This window comes from Lithobates pipiens, unplaced genomic scaffold (assembly GCF_037356315.1).
Source record: "Lithobates pipiens isolate NorthernLeopardFrog02 unplaced genomic scaffold, aLitPip1_a1.2 Scaffold_8, whole genome shotgun sequence".
NCBI classification, from domain to species: domain Eukaryota; kingdom Metazoa; phylum Chordata; class Amphibia; order Anura; family Ranidae; genus Lithobates; species Lithobates pipiens.
In genome coordinates this window covers 216,095,141-216,117,359 of record NW_027507903.1, presented here as the reverse complement: position 1 = coordinate 216,117,359, position 22,219 = coordinate 216,095,141, and the positions used below count along the sequence as shown (strand labels likewise).

General features: G+C 41.9%; 1 protein-coding gene across 2 annotated transcripts in view; it reads right to left on the bottom strand.

Moving 5' to 3' along the window:
- Positions 1 to 22,219, bottom strand: part of DOCK4 (dedicator of cytokinesis 4) — a 490,280-nt gene that overhangs the window by 216,620 nt on the left and 251,441 nt on the right. For both annotated transcript variants that reach the window (XM_077469314.1, XM_077469315.1), the window contains exons 15-19: positions 14,568 to 14,730; positions 13,214 to 13,320; positions 6,166 to 6,322; positions 1,146 to 1,243; positions 977 to 1,060 (exon numbers count right to left, since the gene is read on the bottom strand). In XM_077469314.1, the coding sequence (XP_077325440.1) occupies positions 977 to 1,060; positions 1,146 to 1,243; positions 6,166 to 6,322; positions 13,214 to 13,320; positions 14,568 to 14,730 (609 nt within the window). The remainder of the gene's footprint in view (positions 1 to 976; positions 1,061 to 1,145; positions 1,244 to 6,165; positions 6,323 to 13,213; positions 13,321 to 14,567; positions 14,731 to 22,219) is intronic.

Here is a 22,219-nt window from a genome sequence, read left to right as displayed (position 1 = left end):
TGCCTGATTCAGAGCCTGCTCTGTGTCCCACAGCTGCCTTCTGGAAGCCCTGCATGCTTGGCATATACAGCTTAAATAAGCTGGCTGTGCGTCTGAATGTTCCCAGTGAACGGGCGTGGCTATATTAGCATATGACGCAAACCTTCATGCGCTCAGATAAAGGCTATGGTGCATTTACAGCACCCTGCAGGAATGCCTTAGTGCTGTGGTGTCCAGGATTCCACTTTGCAGGGTCCAGCACCCAGAGGTTACAGGCAAAACCTTGCAGGATCGGGAGTCCTCTTTGCAAGGCTTGGGTACCATTTATCTAAGAATATAAAGCCTGTGTCAAATGGATCAGATCGGTCAATCTCTTGATTTATTTAAGAACTGTTTGTGGGACTAGAGACCTGGAGCTCAGAGAGCTCAAAAGACTGTGCCATCCACCTTGCAGATACTGGTAAAAAATTGAAGTACTTCATGAATGGAAGGGGTTATATAGGGGATCACTTCCTGTCTAAAGACCTTTGGTTTACCAGTGTCCATTCACCTGGAGATGATGTATAACCCAGCAGGTAATAAATATTAGCTTTTGTGTCCCATGATGTATGAAAAAGAAAGTAACATCTTGAAAACAGCTATAGCAACAAAAACAAAAATGGTAGTGACTTATAGACTTTTCAAAACCTGAAAAGACCTCTAAAATTTTGAGTAAAGTTACATTATGACTATACTTGTTACAAACACAAACAGTGTGGCCTGCTGCTCATTATATGCTAGAGTTTCATTCAAGTTTGAGTGTGCCACTATTGTGTGTCATAGCATGAATTCTGATGAAGAGGAACCCTACAAAACTTAATAAAAACATATAAGCTCCAAACAGGTAGTACACTTGCCAGAATCAATCAGGGAAACTGGAGTTGCAAGGCAACAATCACTGTATTTAGATGCTAAGCACATTATACAAAACTGTGCAAGGAAAAACTGTGACACTTACCAAGCAATCGAATACCTTTGATGCATATTTCTGAGAACTTTCATTTAAAATACCAAATAAAGTGTCCAGTGTATCTTGAAGAAACTGTGGAAGAAAATGGCTTAGATTTAAAAAGCCTATAATGACCAAACTAGAGAACTAAGCAACTATATTAAGCTGTGTTGCTTACCTTAACAATTTCTGAACCATCAATTTCCTTTAATTTGGACAAGCAGCCTGGGATTTTATCTGGATGCATTCGCCATTTCAATAGATCCAACATATCCCCTAAGAATTGACACAAACAAAGAATTGTTTCATAATTGTTTCATTCACCAAACAGGCTGCAGGTGACCCTGTCTCTCTATTCAGCTTCCCTTCCACTCTGTAAAATGTGCCATCTACCACTCCTAACAGTTGTGTCCTTTCTCCTTAAACTCGCTTTCTTTCACCCCTCTTCTACCAGGCTTTACTCAGGAACAGTGGGCGGCTGGTGGATTTTTCTTTTGGGGGGCGGCACTGACAGCAACACCCACCCCCCCAGAAGACTGCTGCGTGACACACACCAGCCACATCCCCCACCCCCCTGACGGACTGCGGTTTGACACTGACACAAGGCGTTGTGGCACCACAGCTGCGTGTCTTCTTCCTGTTCCTCCAAAGCTAGGCATCCAATAGGATTTCCTGAGGCTTTGGCCAATTGGGAAACAGGTCTCACTGACCTGCCTCCTGACTGGCGGGGAGGAACGTTAGTGTGAAAATAGTAAAAATGTATTCGCTACTGTCACACAACAGGGTGGGATTGGGGGGAAAGTGCTCTGCGCCCTGAGCCCACCCTATTTTGAAGCCTGTTAGTGCTTCTGGCTCTAAGCACGTGCTTCAAAATACACACCCCTACTTATCCCCACCATAGTAATTCATGTTTCTGGCATCCTGAAAGGGGCCGGGCACATGGATAGAGAGGATGGCAGAGGTGTTGGGGGGGTGACGCCCACACTGCAAGAGCCGCCACTGCTCAGGAACTCATCTCTCCCATTAAATCAAATCAATGTTAATACATTCCAGAAGACGCTAGAACTTCAAAGCATGAAGTGCTAAAGTTCATTAAAAAGTCTGTGCAAAAGTCCCACACATAAGATAACTACAAGGGGCCACTTTGAAAAAAAAATAAGTGGATGAAATGCTGCGTCAAGATGCAGCTACACAGCAATCTGTATTGGCACTACACATTATCCTGAAGATATGTGGGCAGGGGCGGACTGACAACTCATAGGGCCCCTGGGCAATAGGAGATTATGGGGCCCCCGGCAACAGAAGAAGATTATGGGGGCGCATAACTATTTGGTGAGTGAGACTCACATAGGGTGAGTGAGCACTTAAGGTGATTGCTTGTGGAGTGGGATCATATCCTCTTTCCTGCATGATTTGAACACAGCTATTTGCAGTTATATTATGTGTGGTACTTTTTCACAGACATTTAATGAACTGTAAAACTTCCTGCTTTGAATTTCTAGCATTGTTCTAGTGCCTTCTGGAATCTATTAACATTGATTTGACTTTAATTCATGGGAAATATGGGGAACTTGTGGCCAGAAAGTCCCTGAATAAGGCGTCTAAAGGTGCGTAAGCGACTAAAATGCTTCTTCACTGCCAGTGTTGTAATATACTAATTTATAGTCCTGTAAACATGCTTACAGATGGGTGAACACACATATGCAAATAAATAACTGCACTCAAATGTTAAAATGTTGGTTTCACGGCTCTGTATTTCTGATCTTTAATCAGCTGTGTGTATTGTTCCATAGACAATGCATCTCATTTAAAATCAGTAAAAAAAAACATGGCATTTTTTACTTTCGTGTGCAAGAGGCCTAAAGGATTGAAGGTAGTGGTAGTTCCTAGCAGCACATGATTTAAGCAAGAACGGATACAGATCTCTTATCGGCAATAGGTGGCTGAGAAAGATCTGGCTACAAGAGAATTTCAGATGGATAACTCTGAAGTGTTCCTTTATTTCATGAATATACAGTTTTCTCATTTTAAATCTAAAGATTAAAATAAGGTCGCACTGCTAAAGCTCTAATTTGGAATGGTTAATTGCAAACTAATAGGACAGAATAAATGTACAAATATACTAGCTTTAGACAAATGCATTTGGCAAAGTTGTGTGAAATCAATACTGATGATTAAATCAAACCAAAGAGGTTTCCAATTTACTATTTGACCTATGAAAAATTATGTAAAGCATACGCTGCTAAATTGAAAATCAATACTGATAATTAGTCATGCTCTAAAAACAATCAAATCCAATGAGTGCAGTTTTAGAAGGAACGCTAAAGAAAACATTCTAACCTTAGGCTGTGTCTGAATTCTATTTTGGTATAGTGATTTTGCTGGAATGTTATGACCATGTATGCTTCCCGGACTGGAAGTACAGGAGGGGGAAGTATTTCCCTCTCACACATGTCCACTATTTAGTCACAACTATGCAATTTGAAAATTAAATAGCTAAAAATACTATCTAGGACAACCCTGAAGAACCATACAGGAAAGCCCCTTATAGGTGCAACCGTATATAAAACAAAATTGGTAAAATTAAGTATTAATGTGTTACTAAGAAGAATGCATATCTGCAAAGAATAATCATTTATAATATTAACTACTTGCCGACTCACGCTGATATACATTGGCAGAAGGGCTCGTACAGGCAAACTAACGTACCTGTACGCTGCCCTTTAAGAGGCAACCAGCGGACGTGCCCATGGCAAGCTCAGTGAGTCAGGTCGCGGGTCCCATGGAATCGATCGCCGCAGGGATACCTGCGATCGTCTCATGGAGAGGAAGAACGGGGAGATGCTAATGTAAACAAGCATCTCCCTGTTATGCCTAGTGACAGTGTCACTGATCTCTTCGCCCTGTGATTGGGAGCAGAGATCCATGACGTGTCACGCGTAGACCCCCCCACTTAGAATCACTCCCCAGGACATATTTAACCCCTACACTGCCCCCTAGTGGTTAACCCCTTCACTGCCAGTGTCATTTACACAGGAATCAGTGCTGATTGCTGTATAAATGACAATGTTCTTAAAAATGTGTCAAAAATGTCCGATGTGTCCGCCATAATATCGCAGTCATTATAAAATCACTGATCGATGCCATTACTAGTAAAAAAAAAAAACGCCATAAAACTATCCCATATTTTGTAAACGCTATAACTTTTGCGCAAACCGAACACTTATTGTGATTTTTTTTTTACCAAAAATATGTAGAAGAATACGTATCGGCCTAAACTGAGGGAAAAAAAAATATTTTTATATATTTTTGGGGGGATATTTAGTATAGCAAAATGTAACAAATAATGCGTTTTTTTTAAATTGGCGCTCGTTTTTTGTTGATAGCGCATAAAAAAATAAAAACCGCAGGGGTGATCAAATACCACCAAAAGAAAGCTCTATTTGCGGAAAAAAAGGACATCAATTTGGTTTGGGAATCACGTTGCACAACCGCGCAATTGTCAGTTAAACGACGCAGTACCGAATCGCAAAAAGTACTCTGGTCAGGAAGAGGGTAAAGTCTTCCAGGGGTGAAGTGGTTAAAGAGAGTTTGTTTTGGGGATCCCATGCACATACTGTGGAGAGGTCCCAAACTACACAGACACTGTGCCTGTTCTTGCAACAGTCAGAGTACTTCAAACAGACATTCCTTCCGACCTCCGATGCTGTCTGCTGGGAGTTTTTGATGACATTATACTGGATGCCTTTACTAAGGAAGCTGTTTCCAGGGCCTTGTTTCAGGCAGGTAAAATTATCCTCCTCCACTGGTACATAGCGCTATAAAGTTGGGAGCTGTAATTGACTATTTGTTTTTGTACATTACACCTTTACATTCTTTGAGTGTTTATGGAACGTGTGCTTGAATGTATTCAAATAAAACTTTCTTCTGATTATAAAAAAAAAAAAATACTTTGTTTTAATACCAGAGTAATCTTAGGACTAGGCACCAATCCTTACAGTTGGAACCATTATTTATAGAGGGAACACAATGAATCCAAAATACATATATATCAATTGCATGTGCAATAGTCACAAACTTGTCCCAAGTTAAAGATACACTAAAATAAAAAACACAGCTTCAGAAAACAAAGCGGAGATGTACAGTGTACATGTGCATGATGACTGGAATGTCAGTCAATTAGCAATATTAGAAAAAGTATTTTTGAAAAAAAAAAACTTAAAGCTTAAAACTTAAAGCTCCTAAAAGTTACTGTATGACACATACAAAATATTTCAACTTTGAGCAGAGTGTAAAATATGAAGGGGTAAATATATTATACAAGTAGAATTAGCCCTTGTACACACGATCGGAGATTCCGACGGAATGTGTCCGATCGGAGCGTTTTGTCGGATATTCCGACTATGTGTGGTCTGCATCGGACTTTTTCCGTCGGAATATCCGTCGGACCAAATTTTCCAACTTGCCGGAAATATTTTCTGACAAAATGCTCCGATCGGACATACTCCGATCATGTGTAGAGAATTCCGATCGGACAAAGTGCCATGCATGCTCAGATCAAATTCCTAAATCAAAGCTATTGGCTACTAGCCTGAACGTAGTCCCATCGTAACGAAATTGCGTCATCACATTCTGAACAGTTGGATTTTCCGACAACTTTGTCCGACCGTGTGTATGCAACAGTTTCGGACAAGATCCGACAGACAAAATCCGACGGATTTGGTTGTCGGAATCTCCGACCGTGTGTACAAGGGCTTACTGTTCCAGTTAATAACTAATTCATTCTAACTTAATCAGTGGAATGAGCCATGAGAAAGTACTATCATTTGGGCAACCATTAAAAAATTGCTGAAAAACCAAAAGAATTTTACGATTAACTTTTATACAATCTTATACCCAGTGAAATATTTATTCTAAAGCAGAACTTACATTTGCAACATATTTAAGTAGTTGTATTTTTCTTCCAGGTGAAGAAGCATTATTCTATTATTAAATGCTGTGCGGTACCTGTCAGTGGCACAAACTCTAGTTTGTTTCTAAGGTAACCGGGAAATATATCTGTGTCTTGAATACAAACAGTTTGTACTGACACTGACGGCCAAAGCAACAAAGCCTTCATCAAGGTACTACAAGGCGGCAGAAATTGCATGACAGGCTGCAGACTTAATATTTGATCAAACATTATTTTAATTTCTCACCATTTTGTGTCAGCTTGGTTGAACAAAGGAATGAGGTTATCCAAAAAGACTCTTTTGTACTTTTAACTGCTTGATTATTATTTCCATGTTGATTTCCTTTCAAAAACGGGAGTTTGAGGTAGCGGCAGGAATCCTGGAAAACTGTGTTCTCTTCACACTGTAAAAATACAAACTTTAAATCTTACAATTGCTAGAAAAAAGCATCTGGAATATGCATACATTACAATATGCCTACATTGCAGGTGTCAATTCACTGCACAGCAATATTAGGTTTAAAGGCATGTTACATTCACATATTCTCCAGAATTATCTGGAAATAATTAAAATGTATTATTATTTTTTAATATGTACGATCTCATTTTAACAGGAAAAAAAAAATCTTATACTGATTGGTAGCCACTAGGGGGTGCACATATCTGTAGGTTAAACAATACTCTGAGCAACAAAGCTCAATGAGGTTGATTTACTAAAGGCAAAAATACTGTGTAGTGCAGTGCATTTGCTCTAGATCTGAGAAGAAGCTCTACTGATTTGCATCATCCAATTATGAGCAAACAAAAATATTTTATTTTTCTTGCTTGTGATCGAGTATTCTTTGAAAAGTGAAGCTTTACCTCATTTACTTAGCTCTGGAGCAAGTGCACTTGTAGTGGACAATATATTTGCCTTAAATAAATCAACCCCAATGGCTACAGAGAGAAAGTCAATCACTGATGTAAACAAGCACAACTAACATACATTATGAAATACAAAATTTAATGAAGAATACAGATCTGTACTGTTGACGGGAACTTTAGATAATTTGGTAAAGTAAAGGTTAAATTACCACGTTATATATTGACTGGTGACAATTTTCAGAAAAACTATTTCTGAATAGATGAGTCAGTGCAGATACATTTTTTTTCAATTTGTGTTGAAAACTAGACATACAGTATGCCCGTTACCCTCTGAAATTACTCATTTGCCAAGCACATGCCGTAGAAGGCAGTGGCGGCCTGTGCATTGAGGGCACACAGGCGCCGCCCCCCTATATATGCGCCCAGCCTCTTTCAGGAAGACGGGTGCATGGACTCCTATGGCATAGGTGGGAGGGGGTGTTTTTTTTTTTAAGAGCCTGATTATAGCCAGAGGCTAGGCTATATACGCCCATCTGTAATGCTGGGCTATATATACGCCCATCTGTAATGCTGGGCTATATATACGCCCATCTGTAATGCTGGGCTATATATACGCCCATCTGTAATGCTGGGCTATATATACGCCCATCTGTAATGCTGGGCTATATATACGCCCATCTGTAATGCTGGGCTATATATACGCCCATCTGTAATGCTGGGCTATATATACGCCCATCTGTAATGCTGGGCTATATACACACCCATCTGTAATGCTAGGCTATATACACACACCCATCTGTAATTCTGGGCTATATATACACCTATCTTTAATGCTGAGCTATATATATATATATATATATATATATACCCTATCTGTAATGCTGGGTTATATATACACCTATCCGTAATGCTATGCTATATATACACCCCTATCTGCAATGCTAGGCTATATACCCTGATCAGTAAGGCTGAGCTACCCTGTTTCCCCGAAAATAAGACCTAGCATGATTGTCTGTGATGGCTGCAATATAAGCCCTACCCCCCAAATAAGCCCTAGTTAAAGTCCTTGAAGGTCTTATTTTCAGGGTAGGGCTTATTTTCAGGGAAACAGGGTAGGGCTTATATTGCAGCCATTACCGACAATCACGCTAGGTCTTATTTTCGGGGAAACAGGGTATATACCCTGACCTGTGAGGCTGCGCTATATACCCTGACCCGTGAGGCTGAGCTATATACCCTGATCTGTGAGGCTGAGCTATATACCCTGATCTGTGAGGCTGAGCTATATACCCTGATCTGTGAGGCTGAGCTTTACTCTGCCCTGTCAATCTGGGGCTGTATACTCTGTCCTGTGATGTTGAGCTGTATAGTCCTGACACTATAGGTGGAAGCAAGTGGGGTGGAGTAGGTGGATTATGTAGGGGGTGGGGCTTATGAAAAGTAGGAGGGGTCAAAAAGGACAGGGTCTGACGCCCCCATCCTAAAACTTCACCAGCCACCACTGGTAGAAGGGGATACTGTATCTCTGCTACGACTCAAATAAAACAGGACAAAATCTATATAAAGCCATAGGACAAATTATACTTGGAAGACACCTAGCAATTATTTTTAATAGTTTATGGAAATCTGCAGAATTATAACAAATTGTGTATTAGAAACCCCCCCCCCTCTGCTGTAAATACACTGTTGTAAAGCACCAAGTCTATGGTACAATGGAAGGCCAATCAAACAACCTATACACAACACTGGGGTTGATTTACTAAAACTGGAGAGTACAAAATCTTGTGCAGCTCTGCATAGAACCCAATACGCGTCAAGGTCTTTTTGTCAAAGCTTAATTGAACAAGCTGACGTTCAAAGCTGATTGGCTACCATGCACAGCTGCACCACATTTTGCACATCTAAAGCAAATTCAACTCAGACAAGAGCTCATTTCTTCCCTAATGAGTCCAGCCCAAGATTGAAAGCTCAGATAAATACATGGAATGGGATTCTGCTGAGACAAACTTTGTGCTAGGCATAGATGGACAGATGTTTACTTGAGAATAAAGGACAGGTGTATATCTGACTGTGGCCTTTAGCACTGGGGCATTTTTTGTTTAACATGATTAAAGATTCACAAGGTTTTGTTTCTTTCCCCAACAGGTTACAGAAGTCCAGTAAGAATACTGTAAAAGAGGCAGAGCAACCATCACATTATTGCATGAAGCACTATATACATTATAAGCATTATTTGATGTGCCCCTTACAAATTAGACTAAAGCAGCACAAACATGGTTAACCACTTGCCGACCAGCGCACGACGATGTACGTCGACAGAATGGCACGGGCAGGCAAATGGGCGTACATGTACGTCCCTTTAAATTTGCCGCCCTGCCATCGGGAGCGCGCCGCCGGCGGCGTGCTCCCGCGCTGGTCGGGACCCCCGTGAGTCCGGTCGCTGGACCCGCGGACTCTATCCCCGCGGGCATCCCCGCGATCGTCTCACGGAGCGGCCGAATGGAGAAGTGCCGTTGTAAACAACATTTCTCCATTCTGCCTAGCAACTAGTGACGCTGATCTCTGCTCCATGTGATTGGAGCAGAGATCAGTGTTCACTAAATGAAAGCCCAACCCCCCCACAGTTAGTAACACATCCCTAGGAACACTTAACCCCTACACTGCCATCCCCTGGTTAACCCCTTCACTGCCAGCGTCATTTACACAGGAATCACTGCATTTATATAGCAGTGATTACTGTATAAATGACAATGGTCCCAAAAATGTGTCAAAAATGTCCGATGGGTCCCCCACAATGTCGCAAGTCACAATAAAAATCGCTGATCGCTGCCATTACTAGTAAAAAAAAAATAATAAAAAATTATTAATAAAAATGCTATAAAACTATCCCTATTTTGGAAACGCTATAACTTTTGCGCAAACCAATCAATAATCGCTTATTGTGATTTTTTTTACCAAAAATATGTAGAAGAATATGTATCAGCCTAAACTGAGGGAAAAAAAAGTTTTTTTATATATTTTTGGGGGATATTTATTATAACAAAAAGTAAAAAATAATGCGTTTTTTTCAAAATTGCCGCTCTATTTTTGTTTATAGCGCAAAAAATAAAAACCGCAGTGGTGATCAAATACCACCAATAGAAAGCTCTATTTGTGGGAAAAAAAGGACGTCAATTTTGTTTGGGAGCCACGTCGCATGACCACGCAATTGTCAGTTAAAGTGACGCAGTGTCGAATCGCAAAAAGTGGTCTGGTCTTTGACCAGCAAAATGGTCCGGTCTGAAAGTGGTTAATACCCTCTTGGGATAAGGCTCAACCATATTGTTCAGACTTACCAGCAAAGTAGAAAAATTGTGTGCTATATGGAATGCTTCTAATGTGAATAGTTCTTGTAAATGCTTCCTAATGGTACCTCCAAATGACATTATTATCACAGTAGCATTGGGCTGTTTATGGCTAGATTTAAGCTAGAGACCAACATTAGAGTGTAGTTGGATGTGCATACACTTTCCAACTGCTCTCTGGGCACACATTCCATCGAGAGCTAGCAGAGCATTACACTTGTCAGCTGCTAAGCCGACAAGTATATTTCTATGAAGAGGGGAGGGGAAAGGTCTAGAAGGCAGCACAGAAGGACCGTTGCCACCATTATATTAGTGAAAGAACAGGAGCAATTCAGGAAGGTATGCTAATTTGCCAGTTCAACTAATCCATCAGAGTGGCAGGCTGGCAAGTGGAATACAACAGACAGAAAATTGTTTTAGAATGAAGATATGACCTCATGTCTGTGGGCATTAGCACAATTTATATTACAAAAATGAATCTGTACAAAGTAAACACTTTGCAAATAAACGGATGTAATAAGGTCTTAACTAGGAAAGGGAAAATCATTTATAAATTCTTCTACAAAATGAAGCCAATAATTACAAGCTTCTGTTAATCAATTAACTTGGTGGACTTAACCTCCTAGTACTTCCAGTTATCACATTTTCAAATCACTAGAATTAGCAACATATTTATGCAAAAATATAAAATCCACTTAAATGAACAACTTGTAATATCAGTAAAATCCCTAATCAAGACATTTATGTATGTCAACACAGCTGAACCATATTCAAAGAAGCGGGGTGCGTTTTTCCCTTGATATTCATTTAAAACAACTATGCATTTTACTTTAGTCATGCATATAGTCTTCAAACTTCTTCCTACCGCAATATACAGAAATAATCAGTCCATAATTCTCTAGGACAGGGCTTGGTACAATGTAAATCATGGACAGGTGACTGGTAGACTGTAACCCGCCATACTGGGCCTCTACCTGAAGTGTTCCGAGGAAGAGACATAGCCACTATTCTACACAGATCACAACTGGCCTTCCTCCTTTATACCAGGCCCTCGTATGTGAAATTACATGAGACATAAGAGGTGGGATAGCGGGTTCAGTGTACCAGAATACACTATATTTCACAGACGCTTCCCTGCTCTGCTCTGCATATGGGGAAGGGAACTGGTGGGGGATTCCCCAGCCAGGGAATGTTATTGGTGGTATGCAGAGGATACTGGTGTTTTTTTTGCTTGTGGACACTGTTTTCACTTAGTCCTGATCCCTGGACTCTGCTTAACCTACTACTGGACCCTGCACTCTGCAGCAGTATTGCATTACAAACTTCTGACCTCTGAACCCTACCTTACATACAACTGACATATGAACCCTGCATTACAAGCTATTGACATCCGGATCCTGCTTTACATTCTACTGACCTCTAAACTTTACTTTACAAACTACTGAATTCTAAACCCTGCATTCAAAAATACTGACCTCTAAACCTGCATTACATTTAAAAAAAAGTTTTACATTTTGCTTACTAAAATGCATTATATATGTGATGCTGAGCCTCTATGACTGAACAAATTGAAATCTAGGTCAATGAAAGCAGTGGGCCTAGGGCAGTAAGGCAGGGGAGGGAAGCAGGTAAGGGCTAGATGATGCTGGATTTCAGCCGGGAATTGAGGTAGGATACATCAGACTTGTTGCATCTGCATATGCTTACTGTTAGCAGCTCAAAGTGTGCAATGAAGTCAGAGTAAGTTATTTCAGTAGAGGAGCCTGTGGACCCCGACGCAAGGGGGGGCTCTTGGCGGACCCCGACGCAAGGGGGGCTCTCGGCGGACCCCGACGCAAGGGGGGGGCTCTCGGCGGACCCCGACGCAAGGGGGGGGCTCTCGGCGGACCCCGGCGCAAGGGGGGGGCTCTCGGCGGACCCCCGACACAAGGGGGGGCTCTCGGCGGACCCCGACGCAAGGGGGGGCTCTAGGCGGACACCGACGCAAGGGGGGGCTCTCGGCGGACCCCGACGCAAGGGGAGACTCTCCGGGGACCCCGACTTAAGGGGGGACTTTCCGGGGACCCGACTTAAGGGGGGACTCCCTGGGGACCCTGACGCAAGGGGGGGACTCCCTGGGGACCCCGACTTAAGGGGGACTCCCTGGGGACCCTGACACAAGGGGGGGGACTCCCTGGGGACCCTGACGCAAGGGGGGGGACTCCCTGGGGACCCTGACGCAAGGGGGGGGACTCCCTGGGGACCCTGACGCAAGGGGGGGGACTCCCTGGGGACCCTGACGCAAGGGGGGGGACTCCCTGGGGACCCTGACGCAAGGGGGGGGACTCCCTGGGGACCCTGACGCAAGGGGGGGGACTCCCTGGGGACCCTGACGCAAGGGGGGACTCCCTGGGGATCCTGACACAAGGGGGGACTCCCTGGGGACCCTGACGCAAGGGGGGGGACTCCCTGGGGACCCTGACGCAAGGGGGGGACTCCCTGGGGACCCTGATGCAAGGGGGGGACTCCCTGGGGACCCTGACGCAAGGGGGGGAGTCCCTGGAGACCCTGACGCAAGGGGGGGACTCCCTGGGGACCCTGATGTAAGGTAGGGCTTGCAGACAAGATATGGCAGATATAAACAGACAGATTATATATAAACACACACACATTTATATTATATTCATGTGTATGCCCGCCCAGGCTTATAACTTTCTTTATTTTGCTGCTATGGGCTCTAGCAAGAGATCTTTTGTAGACCTAGCAACGCCCTTGGTGGGGGCCGCCCTTCATGGTTTCTTGCATAGGGGCCCTGAAGACTCTAGTTACGCCTCTGACTCCAAGCAACTCAATAAAAAAGGTCTACTTAGTTTGCAGATGCAAATCATTTTTACTAGCATATCCGTTTCCAATGACATGATAAGCCATATAAGATTAACCAGTCCCCACAATGTCTATATCCCAAGTAATGTCAGTTGATTGGCTCAAACTGAGATTAGCAAGATATTTTGTGTCCTATGTTATTTCCCCAAGAGGATGTGGCAGACAATAAATTAGGCACATTTCAGTTATGCAATCTATGTTAAAAGCATGCATGCAAGTCACTACCTTATGAACAATGAGCTCGTGAGTACCATCTGGAAACGTTCGCCCATCTTCTTGCATTAGTGGTATGAAGGAAAAGCCAAATAATTTTTTCTCGCCCTTTTCTTTTGCTGTAAAAAAAATGATATCCTTATTATAAAAAAATAATCTATACACTACTTATTGGACCTGTAATCTATTTTTCATGATAATATTTTACGGTTTATCTGCTGCCTTATAACATTCACTGATCATGTTACTTCATCAAGGGTACCCTACTTTTTTTAATACTTAATTTATTGAACTACTGGAGACACACATTACATACAAGCCCAACTAGACCCGTAGAGGTCTTTACCTGAGGTGAGAGGCTAGGGCAAACCACTGCCACACTACAGATGGTGGACGTTGTATATGATCTGGATATATTGGATTCTATTTTTCTTCACACAAGCACTTTCATTTATGAACTTTTTTCTGATTGAAGCACCTTTAATATATTGCATTGTCACTTTAAACACTGTAGCATCTTATGGTGCGTGAAGATTATGTTATCGGACATTTGTTGCACTGCTCATTTGTTGGACATTGTTCTCTTCGCTCCTCCCAAGACCTCCCGCTCTCAAACTCCCTTGTCACCTCACCCCATGCTCGCCTTCAGGACTTCTTCAGAGCCTCTCCCATCCTCTGGAATGCTCTACCCCAATTCGTCCGATTTTCTCCTATTTTATTCACTTTCAGACAATCCCTGAAAACTCATCTCTTCAGAGAAGCCAATCTGGCCCCAATCGAACTGTACATTTATCTTCTTAATCAGCAAATCACCCACAGTTATTCCCTCTTGTATCTCTTGACCTTCCCTCTTAGATTGTAAGCTTTAAAGAGCAGGGCCCTCTGATTCCTACTGTATTAAAGTACTGTCTATCCTCAAGTTGTAAAGTGCTACGTAAACAGTTGGTGCTATATAAATCCTGTATAATAATAAATAATATTCGCCTGTGTGGGAACACCTTTTCATGTTGGCAGTTACTCAGCTCTATTTATATCTATTAGTTATGTGGTTTGCACATTAGTATATTCACTTGTAGTGTTGAATAATTACCATCAAAAGAAAGTTCTATTTGTGTGAAAAAAACCTGATAAACATTTAATTTGGGTACAGTATTGCATGAACGCACAATTGTCTTTCAAAGTGTGACAGCACTAAAAGCTGAAAATTGGCCTCTACAGGAAGGGGGTAAATGCGCCCATTATGGACGTGGTTAAATGGTTTGCAATACTACAAAATGTGGAAAAGGTATAGAAAAGATGTAGAGGCAAATACTTATGAATGTTACCAATATGCTTATTTAGGAATCAGCCAATCAATTAGACTTACTAGAACAATGACGAAATTCAAATCGGATATGTGCTCCTCTGAATTTATCCACAGGAATGGGAAGCTTTAATAGTTCTGACCACCTGGGACTGTTGTTGTGATATAACACAAAGGAATGATACTCATGTGCTGTGGGTTCTCCTGAACCAAAAGATATATAATCCTGTAATATAAATTGCATTAGTTAATTCTTAAGAAAATATCAATTCAAGCATTTTATAAGGCTGGCCACGAAAAAATGCATCAACAATATGAAGCTTCTGTACAGAAGGAGATCTTATACATGCCAATTTTTTCTTAATAGAAATCTATTGTGGTCCACATAGGTATACCACTGATCCTGCCAGAGCTTATTAGTAAACAGTTCAAGAATTTTGTGACCAGGCGTTTAAAGACCACAGAGATTACCATATACTGAATGTCTCTATAAGTAATACGAAGTGTTTGACTTGTTATCTGATACTTGCACTAGCTATATTTAAAGAATAATTCCAGGCATTGGCATGTTTTACATAGCTACATTGGTCCTGTACAGAGCGGCCAGCCTGATGCCTTGCGAATACAGGAGGTCAGCTGCTCAGCATGGGTGCTATCCAAAGAACGCTGCACATTTTCTGCATGAATGTAAAGCATTCTCTCATTGGCCAAAGTGGAGAGTGTGACATAACCACCCCACCTTGTCCAATCAGAGAACACTTTGCATTCATTCAGAAAATGCAAAGCATTATTTAAATAGCACCCAGGCTGATCTCCTGTTTTCACAAAGCAGGAGAGCAGCCGCTCAGGGTGGGACCTGGAAGCAAGTGAGGATCAACTGAGTAGCGACATCTACTTCACTGATTTTAGGCTTCCAGTGGCATTGGCCAGGTATCTCACATTATTGACATTGGCTGGACCAGTGTAACTATGTATAACATGCCAATGCTTAGAATTACTCTTTAACCTATTGCGAACACTGGTCATATAAAGTACACCCGTAAAAAAAAAAAAATCATTCAAGTATCATTGGGCATACTTTATATGACCAGAATTTCTTTCTCCCTCTGCTGCAGCAATGTTAGCTGAAATTGCCAGGACCAGGTATCTTTTTGACAGCTGGATCCTGGTCTGGTCGCTTAGAAATACTGATAGGAGCTCTTGTGTAAACAAAGCCTGTAAACCATATCTGAAAGCTTTGATTATACATATATTGTAAGGTTTGTAGGTCAATGGAATATCTTTTGATCTGCACATAATGTCAATTAAGGCAATCTTAACCACTTTCAGACCGGACCATATTGCTGGCTTAAGACTAGACCACTTTTTGCGATTCGGCACTGCATCGCTTTAACTGACAATTGCGCGGTTGTGCAACATGGCTCCCAAATTAAATCGACGTCCTTTTTTTTCCCACAAATAGAGCTTTCTTTTGGTGGTATTTGATAACCTCTGCGGTTTTTATTTTTTGCGCTATAAACAAAAATATAGCGACAATTTTGAAAAAAACGCATTATTTTTTACTTTTTGTTATAATGAATATCCCCAAAAATATATAAAAAACATTTTTTCCCTCAGTTTAGGCCGATATATATTCTTCTACATATTTTTGGTAAAAAAAAAAATCGCAATAATCGATTATTGATTGGTTTGCGCAAAAGTTATAGTGTTTACAAAATAGGGGATAGTTTTATGGCATTTTTATTAATATTTTTTTTTTTTTTTACTAGTAATGGCGGTGATCAGCAAATTTTTATTGTGACAGCGACATTATGGCGGACACATCAGACATTTTTGACACCATTGTCATTTATACAGCAATCAATGCTATACAAATGCATCGATTCCTGTGTAAATGACACTGGCAGTGAAGGGGTTAACCAGGGGGTGGCAGTGTAGGGGTTAAGTGTTCCTAGGGGCATGTTACTAACTGTGGGGGGCTGGGCTGTGTCTTAGTGAACACTGATCTCTGCTCCAATCACATGGAGCAGAGATTAGCGTCACTTGTTGCTAGGCAGAATGGGGAGATGCTGTTTACAACAGCATCTCTCTGTTCAGTCGCCCCGTGAGACGATCGAGGGTATCCCTGCGGTGATCGAGTCCACGGGACCTGCGACTGGACTCACAGGGGTCCCGATCGGCACACGAGCGCGCCGCCGGCGGCAAGCACACGGTGGCAGGGCGGTATATTAAAATGGACATACCTGTACGCGAATATGCCTGCTCGTGCAATTCTGCAGACGTACATCGGTGTGCGCCAGTCGGGAAGTGGTTACAATGTATTTGTTTTAATTAAAAATTATACATATTCCCTTATTAACCCATAGCTCACCTTAATAAACCTTTGCTGTTAGTATTTTCATTTATTCATTATTTTAATATTGCATTAAAAACACCTTGATTTGGTAAAAACTTTTATTTTATTGTCCAATATATGAACAATCACAAAATTAAACTTGCACTTTATATCTAGTAATATTATTTGTTTTAAAATCAACACTAATTCAAATAGAAAATGTATAATTTATATTACAATTTTTGGGTAATTTGATTTTAAATGTAACACTTCAAAGAAAAAGGGATTTTTGGCAAAGATTATATCAATACATTATTGTCTTTGTGGAACACCAATATCTTCAAAGGTCTATCAATTGACAAGGTGTGAATGGAAAATATGGGAGAAAACACATTTTGTGTTATAAGAGGATAATATGTAACTGGTCTAAACTATGTGGCATGTTCACCAATGCCAGGAGCCTGGCGGACAAGATGGGTGAACTGCTGTACGAGGAGGTTTTGTATTTTGTTGGAATTTCAGAGACCTAGTTCAACGGCTCTCATGATTGGCTGCCAACCATTCAAGGGTATTCCCTTTATCGCAGGAACAGAGAGGGTAAAAAAGGGGGAGAGGTATGTCTATATATCAAGAATAATGTACAAGTAAATGTGAAAGATGACATCACTAAAGGAGCTAGGGGCTAGGTGGAATACTTATGGGTAGAGCTCCAAAGGGATGAAGCTAAGGGGAAAATGATACTGGGAGTATGCTATAGGCCCCCTAACCTGAGGGAGGAGGCAATTTGGATTAGCAGCAAGGATGGGAAGTGTCATCATAATGGGGGATTTTAATTATCCAGACATAGACTGGGCAGAGGGAACCAGGAATTCGTCTAAGGCTCGCCAGTTCCTAAATGTATTGCAGGACAATTTCATGGGTCAGATGGTAGAGGCATCAACTAGAAATCAAGTGTTACTAGATCTACTGATAACCAACAATACAGACCTGATCACAGTTGTGGAAATACGGGGCAATTTAGGGAAACCGTGATCACAGGTCAATTGGCTTCAGTATAAATCACACAGATAGAAAACATAAGGGGAATACAAAGACACTGAATTTCAAAAGAGCCAACTTCCCTAAACTACGAACCCTGCTAGAAGATATAAATTGGGATAAAATCTTAGGAACTACGAACAGGAGAGATTGGTTTCGCTTTAAGAGCATATTAAAAAAGGGCATTTGCCAGTGCATTCCGTTGGGTAATGAATTTAAAAGAGCAAACAAAAGTCCTGGATGGCTTCACTCCAATGTAAAATGCCTATAAAAGCACAAGGAGAAGGCCTTCAAAAAAATATGAGGTTAAGGGATCATCATCAGCATTCAGACTTTATAAAGAATGTGACAAGAAATGTAACGGTGGGGGGCATGGTCTGGACATGGCCAAGTAAGGAAGTGTGTCTACGGAGCTCCTGGCCCTTCTCAGTCTAACCCAGCTTTTACGATTCGGAATTCCCCATCATGTACTCTGCTGGGAAGCGTAAGGGAAAAAAAAAAAAGAAAAAGACATCTCCTAAGCTGCAAACGAGTGGAGAAATTCAGCATTATTTCTCAAATACACAGGGAGCCTCTCCAGCTAGAAAAATGGCGGATCCCGCGATGTTCAGCCACCACGAGGGCCTGCCATCTCAGGACACCTCTACTTCTCTGGCGGCCTCAAGTGTTTTAGAGGCAAGCTTCGACATGCCAGTGGTGTTCCAATTGGACCCCCAGGGTTCACAACACCTGCTGCTCACCTTAAGAGTCGACACCGAATTAAGGGGGCTGCTGCAGGCCTTACCTACGAGATCGGATATTGAGGCCCTCATCGGCAAGCTTGAGGCATCCCACTGCAAAGAACTAACAGCGGTTAAGAAGGATGTGAAAGTACTGTCAGATCAGATGGGGTCAGGTGAGTCCTCGGTGGCAGCTCTAGAGAGATGGATGCTGTGGGGGCTCCTCTTCCATGCGCCCCCGGGTGTTACTCGGGGGAGGGGGCAGAGGGTCTGCTCGGCTGAGGGGTGGAGTTACTCTTTGATGGTTGTCTCGTGGGTGAGGGCAGAGAGGTATCTGCGGTTCCTGTGGGTTATGCTGTTTGGGAGTGAGAACAGTGGTCCTCTCCATCAGGGGACAAGTGGTAAACAATGGGGATTCACGGATATGTCACATTCTTGATGCCTGCATTTATTTTCACCCCATGCAAGCTGAGAGGATACCCATACTATATACGGGGTTAGGGGGCATTGGCAGCAGCTTTTCACTATAACAGATGCTATTTAATCTGTTTTCTTTTTCCCTTAAAATGTATTTTCACTACTGGAGATCCAATTATTTTTATATAGTTAGTGGAAGTTTGTATTACGTTTTTAAGCTGGGAGTACAGGACGGGGCCAGGATAGCTCCTCACGGTTTAGTCTAACCCCTTCCCCATTAGGCTTAAGAAACACCCCTGGTTATAATTGGGGTGTGCTTTTCTGCAAAATCTTTTTTGCACCCTTTAGTTGAAGGGACAGTACTACACTGTCCATCTCCACATGTCGTGTCCTATCCTGATCTTACTCTCTTGTGCTTTCTCTCGGCAAATACTTCTCTTTCTTCTTCCTTTTCCCCCCTCTACCTCTCCCTCCCTTCCACAAGTTCTCCCTTTTTTTGTACCCAAGGACGATGGATTCCGTCAACATTTTCTCGCTGAATGGTAAAGGTCTGACCATACCAGAAAAACAGTGTATGCTCTTGCACGACCTTAAAAGAGCCCATGCTGATGTGGTGTTTATACAGGAAACAAAATCTAAAGGAGTATCTACACTCATACCAAGTAAGGTACCTTGGACCTGTCGGGATACCTTGATAGACTCTCAAGGCCACTATGTGTTCATTAGGGGACCTATTGGTAGCACACAAGAAAGAGACTATTCCTTTTTTTCCCTCCCCTCACAGAATATACTCAAGACTCTATTATTTTCTGACCCCCGCCCCCCCCATAGTCAATTGAAGGCTGTGCTCGATCCCACCATAGGCAATATCACATGGTCAGATCACGGCCCTATTACATTGTGATACACCCTTTCCACTGTCTCGATCACCAGAACTTGGTTCTAGAAGTCTGTTACAGACCCCTGCAGTGCTGTCCGATGTTATGAATGAGTTACAGCACTATTTCCAAACAAATGACATTTCAGACTGTGACCCGGGTATCCTTTGGGAAGCACATAAGATGGTTATAAGAGGGGTGCTGATTAAACACGGGGCACGCATCAAACAGGAAACCTGGATATATAAGTTATAACAATAGGAAAATCCAAATACAAGATCTCGGCCTATACCGATGACCTCCTTTTCTCTTTTTTTAAAGATATTTTTATTAGTTTTATGACAGACAGACGAACCAAAAAAAAAAAATAAATAAATAATAATATGCTTTTAAAAACAAGAACCAAACTTGGGCAATCATAGGTATACAGCATGAAATTCTAGGCTTGTGCATTTGGGAGACTTATGATAATGCATTGTTTAAGCATCATGGTTACTAAGCACCAGTAAAATTCTATATATATAGTTCATAGAGTGGTACGACCTACATGCAATCTGCAATCTATTTCTATTGTGAGGGGAGGGTCAGGGGGCTAGCCAAACACCTGTCCCATATTTTGTGGAATGGTTTGCTTTGTTTCCGAAGTTCAAAGGTAAGTTTGTACATTGGGATAGCATCGTTGATTAGCTTCAACCATAAGGTTTTTAAAGAGGTCCGTGTTCCCTTCCATGACAGCAATATAACTTTTCTAACATAAAAGTAGAGAATGCGGACTAGCCTTTTGGCAGGCATCGATATTTGTAGGTCACCAAAGATGCCCAGCAGAATAATGTTAGGGAGGTCTAGGGCTGTGGCAATATAGGAGCCCACCTCTACCCAGAGGTCCTGAACCATTGGGCATTCCCAAAAACAGTGTAGGAAGTTAGCTTCTTGGCTGCAGCCGCAGAAACATTCAGCCATGGGCGAAAAACCCATCTTTTTCAACCTGGTTGGGGTGAGGTGAGATTGATGGAAATTTTTTACCTGTATAATGTGGTATCTTTATGAAATAACTGATGTTTTGTACATGTCTCCAAACTCCGTCCAGTCTTCCTCTGCAAGGGAGATGTCCATAGAGATCCATTTTTCCTGGGCCCTACTAAATCTGGGGTTAAAATCAGCCATAAGGCCAGCGTAATAAGTAGATTTAAGTTAGGGTCAGGTTGTCTCAGCAGTTTCTCTAGTGGTGGTAGGTTAGTTGGGTCATTTAAGGAGCTGAACTGTGCTCTGATAGCATGTCTGAGCTGATAGTAGTAAAACAGGTATGAGTGCCACAAGTCAAAGTCAAGTCTGAGCTGATGGAAGGATTTAAAGCCTTGTGCAGTGTATAGGTGACAAAGTTACTGAGACCTCCTTTTCACCTTAACTCCAGTGGTGTTCATTCTGAATCTTCTCAGAGAATTTGATAGAGATGGTACAATATCTAATCTAAAAATCTATTTAGATAAATCTGCCGTGATGGGGATTAACGTAGCCCCAACTAGACTAAGCTCCATACAAACCCACTTTAACTTCAAGTGGTCAGACCATGCTCTCAAATATTTAGGTACCCTACTTCCTAGTGACTTAACACGCACTTTTGAACTACATTTTCCACCTCTGTTCACCAAGACCCGATTTATGCTAGAAGAGTGGAACAAAGAATTTCACTCTTGGTTTGGTAGGTGTAACATCCTTAAAATTAGCATACTTTTGAAGTTTCTCTTATTTCAAGCCCTGTCAGTCCAGATCCCACTTCAATATTTTAAACAAGCATATTCACTCTTCATTAAATTCTTCTGGACACACTCTAAACCTCATTTACGCAGACGTTATCTTGCACTGCCTAAACACTATGGAGGTTTAGCCCTTCCAGACCTACAAAATTATTATTTGATGGTACACCTTGGGAGAATCATTGACTGGAATAGATACTGTAAGACTTTGGAAGCATCTAGAACAAGCCCAGACCATTGTCCTCTTGAAAAGGGCTGTATGGTGCTACGACCGGTTACCTACTAAACTAAAATCACACCCCATTATGAGCACTAATCTCAATGTGGGTTCTAAGACTTTATTGACAACTTCCCTTTCCACCAGAGACGCCCCTCTTTTCCCAATACTGGCTAACCCAGCGTTTCCATTCTGGACTTGAACAATCAGAATACGAGACACTTCTTTCAGCAGGCCGAGACTGTGCTTCGCATTTCTTAGATGGCAATCGGTGGCCATCCATCCAATCGTTGATGAGTGGTGCTGGCCACTATCAACTTCCATTCTGGAAGGCAATACGAACACACCATTTTCTAC